At 35.8% G+C, this 18,007-nt stretch overlaps 1 protein-coding gene across 1 annotated transcript in view; it reads right to left on the bottom strand.

Moving 5' to 3' along the window:
- Positions 1-8,456: 8,456 nt before the first annotated feature.
- The window catches only part of LOC138316056 (uncharacterized), a 29,007-nt gene continuing 19,456 nt past the window's right edge, over positions 8,457-18,007 (bottom strand). Inside the window, exon 2 of the mRNA XM_069257535.1 lies at positions 8,457-13,587. Coding sequence (XP_069113636.1) covers positions 12,173-13,587 — 1,415 coding nt within the window. The 3' untranslated portion in view covers positions 8,457-12,172. The remainder of the gene's footprint in view (positions 13,588-18,007) is intronic.

Genomic DNA, 18,007 nt, shown 5'->3' on the forward strand with positions numbered 1-18,007 from the left:
CGAATATGATTATTATATAAAACATAGAAAAAAATTCAAACGTAGATCAGGGGGGATAATAATAATATACAAGAAAAAAATATCGAAAGTTCTTACATTTCACAAGTCCAAATCAGAATTCGTACAATGGTGTGAAATAACATATGATGTATCGAAGGAAAATCCCAATATTTTAATTGGTTGTGTTTATGTTCCTCCCGAATATAGTAAGTACTCATCCGAAGATGCCTTCCAAGAAATCGAGGATGAACTTATATTTTTTTGTAATACAAAACAAAATATTTTCGTAGTGGGTGATTTTAATGCTAGAACTGCTACTTTACCAGACTACATTGTTCCAGATGAAAACTTACATAATATCCCTTGATATTAATGACCAAGGTGATGTTGAAAATGTCTATGCATGTGAAAAACTTACAAGTCAAAATATAAGTCTTACCAGGTATAGTGAAGACACGGCGCGTCCTAATAGATATGGTACAAAACTGTTAGAATTATGTAAAAGATGTTCTTTATTTATTGCTAACGGCCGTATTTACAGAGATAAATGTGTTGGTGTGACAACCTGTAAAGACACTAGTGTCGTTGATTACCTGCTGATGTCTCCAGAATCATTTCGATTAGTGTCTGACTTCGTAATTTGTGATTTTGACCCTTTATTCTCTGATGTACATAAAACAATAGAATTTTCCTGTAATTTACAATCATGCCAAAATATTCCAGTACCGGTATCAGCAGAAGATGACCAATTTCGTATACATACTGATAATGTTAAATGGGAACAGGCTAAAGTAAATTTGTTTTCTGAAGCTATTCAGATAAAACAGGACAGTCTCCGTAATATAGAGAACACGTTAAATGGACTACAATCAATGGATTCTGGTTTGATTACTAATGATCAAATTAACAATGTAGTAAAAAGTATATGTTCTGTGCTAACTACTTCAGCCAAAGATATTTTTGGAGTTAAAAAACCTCGACATACAAAAATAAGTAAAGACAAGCCATGGTTCAATAAAGAATGTAAAACAGCTCGCACTGAATTTAACAGAGCTAAAAGTACATATAAACGTATTAAATCGACTTTTACTAAAAATCAAATGAATAAAAAAGGAACAGAGTATAGGAAAAGAATCCGTGTAAATCATAGAAAATTCAAAGAAAAATGTGCAAAAGAACTCCGCCAGATTTCTAAAAATAACCCTAAACTGTTCTGGAATACTCTAAATAAAAATTCACAGTGTAAGAAAAAAACTGGCGAAATTCCAATAGATACTTTATTTCAGTATTTTAGAAAATTAAACGAAAACCAGACTGTCGATGATAATGAAAATGACGTAACTAATCAAAATAATGACGTCATCCCAGAAGAGAATGACGCTATACTTAATAGTATGATATCGGAAGATGAACTTAAAAATGCTATTAACCAGCTGAAAAATAGTAAAGCGCCTGCTGTAGACAACATTTTAAATGAATATATCAAATTTTCGTCTCCAGAATTAATGTCAATGTATTGTAAATTATTTAATATTATATTTGAAACTGGTTTAATACCAGAAAGTTGGACAATCGGCGTGATCAAACCCATTTATAAAAATAAAGGAAATCCGGATGACCCCGATAATTACAGAGCCATTACTTTGATAAGCTGTTTAGGAAAACTATTTACACGTATAATTAATAACAGACTTAACAAATACTCCGATACTGTTAGTTTACTATCTAAAAATCAAGCAGGGTTTCGGAAAAACCACTCAACCATGGACAACATTTTTATTTTGCATACTTTAATATCTCTTTATACATCAAGTGGTAAAAAACTTTATTGCACATTCGTTGATTTTCGTAAGGCGTTCGATACTATCTGGCGAACAGGACTGTGGAAGAAAATGATTAAAAGTGGTATAAAGGGTAAATGTTTCAAAATAATATATAATATGTACGATAATATCAAATCCTGTGTGAAATTCCATTCGGAAACCACCGACTTTTTCCCTTGTCAAGTTGGGGTACGCCAAGGTGAAAATCTCTCTCCATTTTTGTTTTCTGTGTTTCTTAATGATCTGGAGGAATTTTTGATATCTAAAGGTAGTACTTCTCTCCAAAATCTTAATGAGATTATAACCAGAGAATTACGTATTTTATTAGAAGTATTTGTACTATTATATGCTGATGATACTGTTATTTTTGCGGAAAGTGTTGAAGGTATGCATGCTGCACTGAATAATTTCAGCGAATATTGTAAAGTGTGGAAGCTAGAAGTAAATGTTAATAAAACTAAAGTAATGATATTTAGCAAGAGAAAGTGTGTAGACGGCAAAACAACTTTATACTCGATAATGAAATATTGGAAACTGTAGACTGCTTTACATATCTCGGAATTACTTTTAAATTTAACGGAAATTTTGTGGCGGCTAGACAGAAGCTTATAGAACAGGCACAAAAATCTATATTTTCAATTTTTAAAAAAATCCGAAATCAGGCAATACCAGTAGATCTACAACTTAAGCTATTTGACTCGTTAGTTGAACCGATTCTGTTATATGGGTCAGAAATCTGGGGTTACGAAGATTTAAAGATTTTAGAACAAACCCATCTTAAATTTTGCAAAAGAATTTTAAATGTTAGGGCTAGCACGCCTGGGTATATGATTTATGGTGAATTGGGAAGATATCCGTTAGAAATAAAGGTAAAGCTGAGAATGTTAAATTTTTGGAACAACCTTTTGTTAAATGAAAATAAATTAAGTAATATTTTATATATAGACTAATGGCGAGTTTAAGTCGCAATGGACAAATACGGTTTAAATGGTTAGATCGTGTTAAACAAATTTTTAATGATACTGGATTTACATATATATTTGATAATGAAATACCTATGAATGCAAATTTTTATAAGCATGAAGTTGCACAACGTCTACGTGACGCTTTTATACAAAAATGGTTCGCAGACATAGAATCCTCGTCCAAAGGTCTGTTTTATTCAAAATTTAAAAAAGAATTTATTTTCGAAAGTTATTTAACAAAGTTATCGGAACAAAACAGAATTACTATTACAAAATTTCGTACCTCAAATATAAAGTTCCCTATTGAAACTGGACGATGGCTCGGTATCCCAAAAGAAAATAGAATATGTAATTTATGTCAAGTTGATATCGGAGATGAATTTCACTATCTTTTCAAATGTCAAAAAAGGGAAATAAAAGCTATTAGAGAAACATATTTTGCTCAGTACTACACCAAATATCCTACATTTTTAAAATTAGAACGACTATTGAATATCTGCAGTATTCAAGTTTTAAACAAATTCGCAATTTTTCTAAGAAAGATAATGAAATTACTTTAAACATTATACGATTATAACTCTATGTATTTGTATATCTTGTACATGTATATTTTGTGTCCATCTTGTCATGTATATGTCTATGTATATCATTATGTCCTCATGTAACACATTTTCATGTGTCTGAGAGTAACAAATAAAATCTTGAAATCTTGTTATGAAGCGTCTCTTGAAGGGGTGATGTTGGAAGTGATCCGTTATGGAGCGTCTCTTGAAGAGGAGATGTTGTAAGTGATCCTTTATGGAGCGTCTCCAAAGTACATTAATTATATTTGTTATAATTCTCTGAAGTGCAACCAATTATTAAATACAGAATATTGACATACACGTAGTTTGGCGTACTACTTACATTACACAATAAATATGCCTTACGAGTCTCTTATTTTATTTCAAGAAAAAAATATTAATTTGGTACCGCAAAAAAGTCCATACATTAATGACGTGCATCGTTTGTAATGTCGGCGATGGAGCATAATTAAGTAACACTATCTTAAATTAACTAACTAATAAATGCTTACATGTTACGCTTTTTGTCTTCCAGACATTATAAAAATAGTAAATAGACTTACCGGAATCACACTTCCTATGTTGCCACCGGGAACAAATATCGCATTGAAGAGCCTCCTGTCGCTCTCTCACAACACGGGTGCAGAAAACACATTCATAAGTCATCGTCAGTGTACATGTACAATGATGTAAGTGATGATTTGGAAATGGATATCTACCTTATATACGGGATGCATGACCCTATATAGCTATATGGTACTAATCTTCCAGCTAGTCGATTGGTTAAAAACTGACCTATAGAAATTTGGACACAATTGGACGGTTGCCAAACTACGCCCAAATCTTTATTGACCAATCAAATAAGTTTGTTTAATTACTCAGATGTAACAGTTCACATGTAATAATTAAAGCAATACATTTAGGAGAAAAACAAATAAATATATACAAAGAATAATTTCAAATCAATTTACCATTTTTTTGTAAGAAACGGTAAACTTTTCTATGGATTTTAGCGTTATATATACATCCCTTGCATTTTATCATAACTCATTCAAATTAATATAGAACTGACATATCACTGATTTATGTTAAATAGGAAATTCGTTGCCAATATCCGATTTACAAAAATTACAGTTTCTCCCATTACATTTCAATTCGTTGTGCGTGGTTTTTTAGTTATACATATTACAATACATAAATCTTCAAAACAAATTTAATTTCATGATGTTTTAAATTATTAATGGAACTCCGCAATGCATACTTGTAAGTACATGTATTTCAAAATGTTCTCTATTTCTTCTACAAAACCAATGAGATGACATCTCGAGAAAGAATAAACTATTATTGTTATATTAAAATTTATTTATATTTCTAATTACAGAATGAGACTATCCCTTTTATTTGTATCTAGAAATCAAGAATGATAAACATGTATAACATAAATCGGGTACTTTCCTAGCTCGTCATCAACCATGAAATTTGTTGTACACTTCCTTAATTAATGCAACAATGCATTTTTAGCATTTGTATTTTCAAATCTCCATACTACTGACCAGCAAACTTGCATTATTTAGTAAATTTGTAGATTATTTATACAAAGTGGTTTTGTTATCGGGATCAAATTTTGATATTTCATTCATTTTATATTTTACATCAATTTACATCAATACATCATGTATTACAAGTTTAAGATTGAATAACATTAAACACTAATAATAAAGCCGTCTTCAGTAGTGAAAACACATACTTTGGTTGTCTGATACATATGTAAAATGAATGAATTAATAAATGAATAAATACAAAAAAGATTTAATAGTAATAAATCAAATCACTCTGAGCTAATAATGATATTTTGAATACCTGAGATAGAAGCATTTTCCTTATTTGTCAACTATGTGTTGAAATTGGACAGGTTATTTTACCGAAAACATGTGCACGAAGTTTGCAGAAACGACGACGACATCGTAACAAGAAGTGATCGTGAGTTTGAATTCGTTGTAATTATTACATGAACCCAGAGGACTAAGAATAAGAGTTCTAAGGGAAAAAAAATGAAATTAAGAGAGCTGTAATTCCATTCTTAATCTGGCATGGAGAATCTGACCTCTCTTACAACAGCTATAATACATGTACTAAGAATTTGTATTTTGCTAATAGTGTCTCGTAAACCTTATACGACTGTATGTTGATATTACCGGTAATTTGTTATGTAATTATATTTGATATACCGGTATTCAGTGTTAAATGTATATTTTAACAGCAGAAAGATATAGTTATATATATATTTCTGATATATTAAATGTATATGATTATACTTCTAATAACATATATGACACTTAGTAAATAAGGTATTATATATTGAACTATATATTGTCCTAAGTGACATGCTGCGGGAAGGGGAGGGGGGTGTCGTCAAACCCATATTGTACACACATGTACATGTATATTGTAAATCACTATGAATGGACCACCATTGACTTAATTGAGGCGCATACCACGGCCAGGTGTTCTGACAGGTAATATATACACATCTGAATTCATACCATTTGACACCTGTGATTTGCATATGACCCAATTAATTATCGCTAATTCGAATACTTCATCCTCCCTGTGGATAGACACAGTTTATGACCGACAAAGCACGACACGTCGGCAAACAGATAGATTAGATTTTCAATGCAATTTTAAAATAATCATGAATAAAGAGCTGTCTAAGTATTACGAATACGTGTACAATTACATGTAAATATTATAAAAATAAACCGAGGACATATCTTTCCATTGATTTAAGCAGAGAAAATCTTTCATGATGACATCGCAAAAACGATGGAAGAAAGACATGATACCAACGTTTGTATGTATTTTGTTGTTTTTTATTCAGTTTGGTTTGACATGAGGTCTCAATAATGATGTATATATATATAGATGTTCACAGATAGTATAACGACACTGGTATAGGAATATAGATACAAATCGTATAACAGCTACTAAACTTAGTGACATATAATGAAAAATATTTAGCATGGAATTTTAGTTTTTGGAGCATTATACTGAACCTCTTCAATCGTAATAACTCTTAACATATTAGAGAATATACACGTACAAGACTTAAAAAGTCTACACGCAAAGGTTGTGGTACTGTGAATAATTCTGTGTTTTCTTACATTTTAAGAATTGTACATGTAACTTACTTTATTCGAAATAATCAAATGATATTTGATAATGTAACGAATTATGATGCAAAATGACTTGATTGTTTCCAACTTGAATGCTAGTAACGTAACGTATAATACACTTTCTGACTGTAAGTTTAGATTGAGATACAGTTACCTATAAACAAATAAATGAAATAACTTTTTTATGTGTATTGTTAGTGTTATAATTAGATAGTGCCTTAGCCAAATTCAGTTGTGGAGTGGCACCAATTACACTTGAAACTGGCCGATATGAACGTTTACCAGAACATGAACGAACTTGTTTTAATTGTTTGGAAAATGTAGAATCAGAAACTCGTGTGCTTATTGAATGTGTTGTATACAATGATACAGAAGAGACCTATTTAATTTAGCCAAGGAGATCATACAAAACTTTGATAATATGTCTACTTTAGATAAACTTACTCTGGTTCTAGCTGTTAACAGTCTTCGTAAAATAACAGTCAAAACCTGCTCAGAAATTTTGAAAAAAACGCCGTAAATGTATATATATGTAGTGATGTCCACCTCTGTTACTACGTCTATTTGATACATGTAAAGTAAACTGACATGTACATACTGTGTCTGTTCTACTACATACGATTCCGAATGTAACGAACTTTTAGCATTTTTTATTAACGGAATCACGTGGTGAAATAGGTGCAATATGTCTTTTTTTAATACCTTTATACGTGTATAAAATCTTTTAAAGAGAAGAAATGTACAGTATATTTTATGTAACTAAGTTTGAAATTGATATTTTTTAGTATACTTTATTTGTTTTGTAAGTCTCTCATAACTATTTTTAGAGTGTTTTTTATGATTTATACCTTTTTATGTTTTATTATTATTGAAAATTTTGGAAGGTAAGATGTTAATAAATTATCTTATCTCATCATCTGTTTGTGAAAGCTCTATATTATGTTGAAATACAAAGCTTACGCGTAGACATTTTCTCTTTATACATTTGACGTAGGGTACCCCAATTATAAGTAGATGTCTAACATACGTTGGTAACTTGACTTATTTTGTAGTTATAAGCAGGAAATTAGAATCGATAAAGTCACGTAAATAAAGTTCAGAGAAAACAGGAAGAGAAGAAAAGAATAACAGGGTTACAAGTATCATGCACCTATACTGTTGAGAGAAGTATGAAGAATTTAATTCAAACTAATTAAATGTTGTGAAGAGATAATAGTTATGAAGCAGCCATGACGTAATTCAGGGATGATTCAAATATTTCAATTAACTGTGACTGCTCTATATATATGTGACCTTTGAATTTCAGTTTAACCAATAACGTTAGTTCCCGTTACAGTAATATTTGCACAACAATGACCAACCAATCGTTCAGTTTGGATAACATCAAGTTTCTAAATATCGTTAAAACACTGTACTACATTTTGACCTGATCGAATGATACCATTTCAATATATTTTGTTTCCTGATTTTATTTCATATACACGCATAATATCTAGTATCACATCTTTTCAGTACTTTAAATTCGTGAATTGTACTTGTTAAAAGCTTTTGTAAACTTACATTCATTCATTACAACAAATTTCTGTTCGTTACAAATTTGTCTATTCTATAGATCTACACACTCTTGTCGGTGTCACTAAACTACAAGAAAATGATAACATAACAATAATTGGAAAGATGTTGTTTATAAATAGGACGATAAAGCACCTTTAAAATTAGTAATGTAAGAGACATGAAATTCTTTATTTGGGGCGATATGAGCTTTTGGGGCGAAACAGTTGGGACGTTATGGGGTTTTGGGGGCGAAACAGTTGGGGCGAAACGAATGAAATTTGGGGCGAAATAGTTTGGGGCGCAACGGGTTTGGGGCGGAACATCTGACACCCCTCTCAAATCTATTCCATATCAAATTAGAAAAGATAAAAATCATTTATTAATAGGTAAATCTTTATTAAAGATAAGTAAAGAAAAGAATATCATTGCACTTGACACATAAAGTATTCCAAAGATAATAAACTTGAAGAAAAAATTGATATGTATGCATGTATCCAGGGAATGTACAAATTGTAGTTAAACAGAAACTAAACTATGTTTATTAGTAATGTAATGTGTGTATCATATGTACAGAACAATTATGTAAATCTCTAATGCTCTAAACAGTGCACCACCCAAAATAGTAAAATATTATCTTGCTTTCTTTCTCACACTCTTATAGAAGTTTTTACTTACATACTATATGTATGCATACAGGAGTTCAAACATATACATTCAGATAATTTAATTTTTCAGGTAGATAAGAATGATTCTTTTCTACTTGAACAATTTCATTTTTAGTAATTATAAGAAAACCAATTGTTCCTATACAACCAGTAAAATTTACACATGTATGATAGTAGACACGCACTTGTATTGCAAATGAAAGAAGATCATAGCCTACAAGCTTTAACAGTTGCAAAAAGTTCTGAAATGGTTCAACCAATCTTCTTCTTGGTGAAGTATTTTCTCTGACAAAACAAACAAATAATGCTGCAATATGTATTGTAACCTATATCTATATAGCTACAAAATGGTGAAATCCATACCCTAATTTATCACCTGAGAGATATTAGGGACCCCTTGGAATAGAGAAAATTGGAGACCCCATGGTTATAAAATTCATGTCATTAATAAAACACCTTAGAATTTCTCTCAAATTATTCTCCCATATCTTGGAGTTAAAAAGAGATTGGTGGTAGGTATAACTATATCATATATTTTAACTACTGAAAGTTTCTGAAAAACTAATAACTTAGTTTATTGGTTTTGAAGATGTAAAAAGAAAAGAATTGTTTACATGAAAACAAATACAGTTTAAACACTGAAACCTTTGTCTCAATATTATGCAAAAACAATGGAATGAAACAAACACACCAACAAAGCTTTTCTTCCCAAATGAGATCCAAAAAAATATGATGGGTATTGTACATGTACACATTTAAAAAATAATCATATTCTTCATAGAACATGCACAACATTCTGCCATCAATATGTAAAAGACCTCAATGTTTTTGATGAGTGCAGGATATCAACTACATCTGGTTCTGAGGTCAAATGGACCACAGAAAAATATAAATATATTTAGTTAATATATGGATTTCAGTATTTAAAGCATCATCATGAAACATTTTATCACAAATACAAATTTCAAATAATATTCCGCTTTGCACATATTTATATATTGTATAGGTCCATTTCACAAAAGAAAAAAAAAGGAAAAATATTTATTTTCTGTAAGATTCATCTCAGGTTGGTAATGGTAATAGTAGTAACTACCAAGTCTCAGTAATATTGGATTTGGATCAAATTTGTGAAAAAGTTAAGTCAATAACAACAAGAGATCCCAGAGGGATCTTGGCGCCCACCAAAGAATGATCTATGTCTGACAATGGAAAGAGGGATATTTTCCCTTTCCCTGCTTTTCAAACTTTTTCAAACACACTACATATAAGAGGGATCTTTTCCCTGCTTTTCAAACTACATATAAAATTTGAGACAGATCGCCATAGTACTTTCAAAGAAATAGTGGTAACAAACTTCAACAATGAAATCCAAGATGGCCGCCGTTCAGCCATCTTGTTGACCGATCAGTTACGAAATGCAATATGCACAACTAGGGCCCTAGGGAAGCCTACACATGAAATTTGAGAGAGATCCCTTCAGCACATTTTGAGAAATAGCGATAACAAACTTTAACTATCAAAATCCAAGACTGCTGCCAGGCGACCATTTTGTTGACCGATTGGTCCCAAGACACTAAATGCACAACTAGGGCCCTAGAGGGACCTACATATGAAATTTGAGAAAAATCCCTTCAGCACTTTCTGAGAAATAGTGGTAACAAACTTTAACTGTCAAAATCCAAGATGGCTGCCTGTTGGCCATCTTGTTGACCGATTAGTCCCAAAATGCAACATGCACAACTAGGGCCCTAGTGGAACCTACATATGAAATTTGAGAAAGATCCCTTCAGTACTTTCTGAGAAATAGCGGTAACAATCTTTAACTATCAAAATTCAAGATGGCTGCCTGGCCGCCATCTTGTTAACCGATTGGTCCCAAAATGCAATATGCACAACTAGACCCCTAGGGGAACCTACATATGAAATTTGAGAAAGATCCCTTCAGTACTTTCCGAGAAATAGCGGTAACAATCTTAAACTGTCAAAATCCAAGATGGCCGCCTGTCGACCGGACGGACGGACGGAAGGACGGACGGACAACGGACCACGGACGAAAGGCGATTTGAATAGCCCACCATCTGATGATGGTTCGCTAAAAATTAGCCCCCAAAAATACCAGATCTAGTTTTTATGTATTTTTCAGTATGTCATTTATTTATTATGCCTGATGTGACCAAGTTTCAATTTATCAATCAGGTATGGTTATCTGTCAAAAGTGGACTTAAACACCAATTCTCAATTTTAGGTTCTTACCCCCAAAATACCAGAACGGCTGTTTAATTTTTCTTCATCAAGTAATTGCCTATGTGTTCTGAAGGATGCAAAGACTAATGTGATCATTTTTTTTGTTTAATCGAATGAGATTGACTTTGTCAAAACTGGGCTTTAACACAAAAGATACTAGAACCTGTAAAGGAAAAGCAAAACGTCTTGACTTCTATAATTGAAGGCGAGACAAAAAATAGAAGTGATTTGTTGATTACTTTTTTTTGACATGCATAAAGGTTAAAAAATACACAATTTTAACATCAGAAATATGTGGAGCAGGTGCATTTTCAATTATTCTAACAATATAAACACCAATCTTTTGACATCAAATTCCATAGCTCAACAAGAGCTGTTGGAGAACAGCAAAGCTCGCCTATTCAGAAGAAGTTGATGTTCAAGTATTTACTAATTAAACATGGAAATATGACAAATTAACAGACTCAAAAACCCCCTAAAGGGCCCAAATTGGTTGTATTATCACGTTCAGCATCCATACACATTAGGAAAATAAAATCATAAACATTTATGATGACTTATGCTTAAACAATTGACAAAATAGAAACTTTCTCAAAAACTTTAACATGGAAATATGACAAATTAACAGACTCAAAAAAAACCTTAAGGGCCCCAAGTTGGTTGTATTATCACGTTCAGCATCCATACACATTAGGAAAATAAAATCATAAACATTTTTGATGACTTAAGCTTAAACAATTGATGAAACAGAAACTTGCTCAAAAACTTTAACCTGAAATGGGACGCAAACGCTGACGCCGACGCCGGGGTGACAACATTAGCTCCCCCTATTCTTCCAATAGGTGAGCTAAAAATGAATGTACAGCCCAAACCAAGACCCAAACACTAAACAGAGGCTCTACTCCTTTGAGATATCTATTCACTGTCACCGTTAATCTATCTTCTAATAAAAGCATTGCCGCCCGGTATAGATATATAGCTGTAAAAGTTATCGTCTATGACTGAAATAGATGCTTTACCTTTTGTAAAAATCATAATATTTCAATAATACAATGTAATTTTAACTCCAATCTGATATAATATTTACAGCCTCATTATGCCCTGAAGCTTCTACACGATTATGTGCAACTCATTCAAAGATTCCAACACCTCAACCATTGGTCTGTTTGTACAAGCCCACAATCATTCCTGTAGCAGAGGTTTATAGGAAATGTCACGCTTTTTAACAGACTTGTCAAAAAACTTGCCGCTGTACATAAAGGAAATGCATATGATTGCAACCAGCGAGAAAGGCCAAAAGATCATGTTAAAAATGGTTGCAGGGTAGGTGGCACTGAAATATGCCACATAATTGTGCATGTCAATCTCCCAAAAGTCATCAAGCAAGCCTTTTTTACCACTGGCATCAAGCCCCACACCACCATAAACAAGTATTGTGTTTCCAGCTACAACGGACATGGAGTCATACCTCGATCCGAGCTGAGAACCAGTGTAGTAGGTGTTTTTGTCACCATTGTAAATTCCAGCTGAGTTTCCACTGGCAAATCCATCCTTGTAAGCCCATTCATTCTTCAAAACATGAAAATGCCACAAATCTGCAAGAATTTTAGGTGGCTTCTCAGATGAGACAGAATCAGCATGTGTATCTGCACCTTCTCCTCCAAACAGCCACAAATTACCGATCGTGTCTACAACACCCAGGCCTCCACGTCGACAGCCTGGCTGGTTTCCTCTGGCATGCTGTCCCCGAAAGGCGTACTTTCCAACTAGTCCTGTTGCTCTCCTGCCATTTATATAACTCCATATTCGCTCTGTTGTATTGTACATGTACAAATCAGAACTAAAGCCTATGTTATGGTGGTTTTTCCTATCATAACTTGAGCCTCTGTTTCCTCCAAACAAATATAGAGCTGTACCTTTAACCCAAGTTGTGGCACCGTTTCTCGGTTCTGGCCAAAGAGTCAGATGGTTGGAATAAATCTGGTTCCTCAATAATAGTGATTCCTCCATTTCCTTCCAGGTCAATGTCCTGAGGTCAAACTGCCACATATCCCCCAGAGTTTGTCCCGTCTCACCAACCCCCCCAAAGATGATGAGTTTGTCACGGGTACACCAAACTGCCATATCAGCTCTTGCTGGTGGGGAAAGTAAGTTAGTGTTGTTCACTTTTGCATCTGAAAGGAGTTTTTCATATTTACTCCATTCTTTACGGCCAAAGTCATAAATCCAGGTATCACCTAGAACCTCATTGTTTCCATACCCACCAAATACCATAAACATGGCCCCTACAATACCACAACTTGCACCTAACATCCGTGGGGCAGGAGACAGATCATTAGGGTCTCGATTGGTTCCTTGGCCTGCAGTTCCAGGATGCAAGACCTCTCCTGATGGGATTCCACCTTCAATTTTCCACAAGTCATTGGCCAGGTGCTGTGAATTTAACTTGGGATCAAAGACAGCACCTCCAAATAAGTAGAAGCTGTTATAAGTGTTGGAGTCCTTGAACACCATTCCACCAGTGCGTGGCCCAAGGATCAGATCTGCTGAGGGTTTATTCACATCTTTACTGCCAGCCTGCCACTTCCATCTCACATCTACAATACATAAAATCAAAGGTAAACATGAGGCTATTATCTGAAGTGAATACCAAACAATATTTTCTGTCAACCTTCTAATAAAGGATGTGAAAACAAACAACAAATTTTGGTCTGGTTTATTTCGTTTAATGTCCTATTAACAGACATTGTCATTTAAGGACCTGCCAGGTGTAGAATGTGGAGTAAAATCAGAATACATGGAGGACAACCACTGACGTACAGTCACTATCTGGAGGACAACCACTGATGTACGGTCAGTACCTGGAGGACAACCACTGACTTACGGTCAGTGTCTGGAGGACAACCACTGATGTACGGTCAGTACCTGGAAGACAACCATTGACGTACGGCAGGGCTCGCGCTGTCAGTCGCCATTAGCGCCAATGGCAAATTTGAAAAATGCATTTGGCGATTTAAAAACAGCAATGGCGAAAGAGGAATTTTTCATGAACCCAAAATTTTCCTCCCACTACAGACGTTTCCATACAGTGAAATTCGCCAATTCTAGTCATACACCAGACAATGGGGCCTTGATAATTAGGTAAACAAAAGAGGTGTGAACACTCCCTGACCACCACCCAGATCCTGCCTGGGACTGTTCCACCTGGGCTTGGTAGTGTCACACATGTGTATTACAGCTGAAGTTGATCGGCCGATTGGCCACCATTAGAAAACAATTACATGGCCTTTCAATACACTTTGTGATTACAGCTAGTGAGCATTACATCAGAAACAAACACAGCTTACAACTGTAAATGATTTACTCACATTTTTAATGTTTAATAGGCCTAACAGTCCCCCAAGTCACAAAGTTTGCAATCGTAATGGCCGCCATTTTTGATAATTGTAATAGTCGGCCCAGACAGGTGTAACATTGAAAATGGACCTTCGTTGAAAATTGACCTCGGGTCATATTTCACCGTTGAAAACGGACCCCGAATGCCGTTGAAAATTGACCATGCCGTTGAAATTGACAGCGTCTAGGGTCAATTCTCAACGGCAGATCTGTTGAAAAATGACTGTTGAAAAATGACCTTGGCAGACTCTCAACGGATGGTCTGATGAAAATGACTTTAGTGCCTTCACATATGTAGCTGTTGCACAAACATAATTCTCGAATTCTGTTATCGCCATTCCTAATGTAAGCCCCCCTTCTGTGATGGTATCTAAATAACGGAATCACCGCGATTTGAATTGAAATTTTGTATTGTTATCATCGTTGTGTTTTGTGTTGTTGTGTTATGTTGTGTGTTATTGGTGTGTTAATGGATGCTGTGTGGCTGTGTTTTGTGTGGTGTTGTGTTGTGTTTTTGTTGTGATGTGTGTTGTGTTGTTGTGTGTTGTGTTGTTGTGTGATGTTGTGTTGTGTGATGTTGTGTTGTGTAATATTGTGTTGTGGTTTTGTGAGGTGTGTGGTTGTGTTGTGTGTTGTTGTCATGTGGTTGTGTTGTGGTTGTGTTGTGTATTGTAGTGTTGTGTGATGTGTTGTTGTGTTGTGTGATGTGTTGTGTGGTGGTGTTGTATTGTTGTTGCGTGGTTGTTTGTTGTGGTGTGGTTGTGTTGTGTGTAGTGTGATATTGTGTGTGATGTGTTGTGTGTTGTGTGGTGTTGTTGTACAAAGACATCAACGTTGAAAAATGACCCGAGGTCAGTTTTCAACGGGGGTCCATTTTCAACGTTGCATCGGCACAACTTCAGGATTTCATTAAAAATCATGTTTAAAAAAATAGGAAGGGAATTTTTTTTCCAGAATTTTTGTGTACATTTTTGAAAAAAAATACATTATGAAAAAAATATTAATAGTAAATATAAATACATTTTAATCAATTAAATTCTAAAGATATTTTCAATTTTTCTCTCTCAAATTTGATCTACATTTTATTATTTCAACTGATACTGTAACAGTTTTGACACAGTTTACGGTACGGTCAGTCGGTCAGTACCTGGAGGACAACCACTGGCGTACGGTCAGTACCTGGAGGACAACCACTGACGTATAGTCAGTACCTTGAGGACAACCACTGACGTATGTTCAGTACCTGGAGAACAACCACTGACGTATAGTCAGTACCTTAAGGACAACCACTGACGTGTGGTCCTTACCTTGAGGACAACCACTGACGTACAGTCATTAACTGAAGGACAACCACTGATGTTCAGTCAGAACCTTGAAGACAACCACTGACATATGGTCCGTACCTGGAGGACAACCACTGACGTACAGTCATTAACTGAAGGACAACCACTGACATACAGTCAGTACCAGGGGGACAACCACTGACGTATGGTCAGTACCTGGAGGACAACCAATGACGTACGGTCAGTACCAGGGGGACAACCACTGACGTATGGTCAGTACCTGGAGGACAACCAATGACGTACGGTCAGTACCTGGAGGACAACCACTGACATATGGTCAGTACCTAGAGGACAACCACTGAAGTATGGTCAGTACTTGGAGGACAACCACTGACTTATGGTCAGTACTTGGAGGACAACCACTGACGTATGGTCAGTACCTGGAGGGCAATCACTGACGTAATGTCAGTATCTGGAGGAAAACCACTAATGTATGGTCAGTACCTTGAGGACAACCACTGACATATGGTCAGTACTGGGAGGACAACCACCGACGTATGGTCAGTACTTGGAGGACAACCACTGACGTATGGTCAGAACTTGGAGGACAACCACCGACATATGGTCAGTACTTGGAGGACAACCACCGACATATGGTCAGTACTTGAGAACAACCAATGACATAAGGTCAGTACCTTGAGGACAACGACTGACATATGGTCAGTACTTGGAGGACAACCAATGACGTACGGTCAGTACCTGGAGGACAACCACTGACATATGGTCAGTACCTTGAGGACAACCACTGAAGTATGGTCAGTACTTGGAGGACAACCACTGACTTAAGGTCAGTACTTGGAGGACAACCATTGACGTATGGTTAGTACCTGGAGGGCAATCACTTACATACTGTTAGTATCTGGAGGAAAACCACTGACGTATGGTCAGTACCTTGAGGACAACCACCGACGTATGGTCAGTACTTGGAGGACAACCACCGACGTATGGTCAGTACTTGGAGAACAACCCATGACATATGGTTATATATATAGTACTTGGAGAACAATCACTAACATATGGTCAGTACCTTGATGACAACCACTGATGTATGGTCAATACTTGGAAGACAACTACTGAAATATGGTCAGTACCTTGAGGACAACCACTGACAAATGGTCAGTACTTGGAGGACAACCACTGACATATGGTCAGTACTTCAAGGTCAACCTCTGATGTATGGTCAATACTTTGAGGACAACCACTGACATATGGTCAGTACTTGGAGGACAACCACTTACGCATGGTCAGTACTTGGAGAACAACCACTTATGCATGGTCAGTACTTGGAGAACAACCACTGACATATGGTCAGTACTTGGAGGACAATCACTGAAGTACTGTCAGTATCTGGAGGACAACCACCGACATATGGTCAGTACTGGGAGGACAACCACCGACGTATGGTCAGTACTTGGAGAACAACCACCGACATATGGTCATCACTGGGAGGACAACCACTGACGTATGGTCAGAACTTGGAGGACAACCACCAACATATGGTCAGTACTGGGAGGACAACCACCGACGTATGGTCAGTACTGGGAGGACAACCACCGACGTATTGTCAGTACCTGGAGGACAACCACTGACATATGGTCAGTACCTGGAGGACAACCACTGACATATGGTCAGTACTTGAGAACAACCACTGACACATGGTCAGTACTTGGAGGACAACCATTGACGTACAGTCAGTACCTGGAGGACAACCACTGACTTATGGTCATTACCTTGAGGGCAACCACTGACGTACAGTTAGTACCTGGAGGACAACCACTGATGTACTGTCAGTACCTGGAGGACAACCACTGATGTACAGTCAGTATCTGGAGGACAACCACAGAGGTACAGTCAGTATCTGGAGGATAACCACTGACATACTGTCAGCACCTGGAGGACAACCACTGACATATGGTCAGTACCTTGAGGACAACCACTGACATATGGTCAGTACCTGGAGGACAACCACTGATGTACAGTCATTAACTGAAGGACAACCACTGACACACGCTCAGTACTTGGAGAATAACCAGAGATGTATGGTCAGTACCTGGAAGAAAACCAATGACGTATGGTCAGTACTTGGATGACAATCAATGATGTATGGTCAGTACTTGGAGGGCAACCATTGAAGTATAGTCAGTATTTGGAGGACAGCCACTGATGTACGGTCAGTACCTGGAGGACAACCACAGAGGTACAGTTAGTACCTGGAGAACAACCACTGATGTACAGTTAGTACCTGGAAGACAACCACTGATGTACTGTCAGCACATGG

The sequence above is a fragment of the Argopecten irradians genome, chromosome 2 (assembly GCF_041381155.1).
Source record: "Argopecten irradians isolate NY chromosome 2, Ai_NY, whole genome shotgun sequence".
Classification (NCBI taxonomy): Eukaryota; Metazoa; Mollusca; class Bivalvia; order Pectinida; family Pectinidae; genus Argopecten; species Argopecten irradians.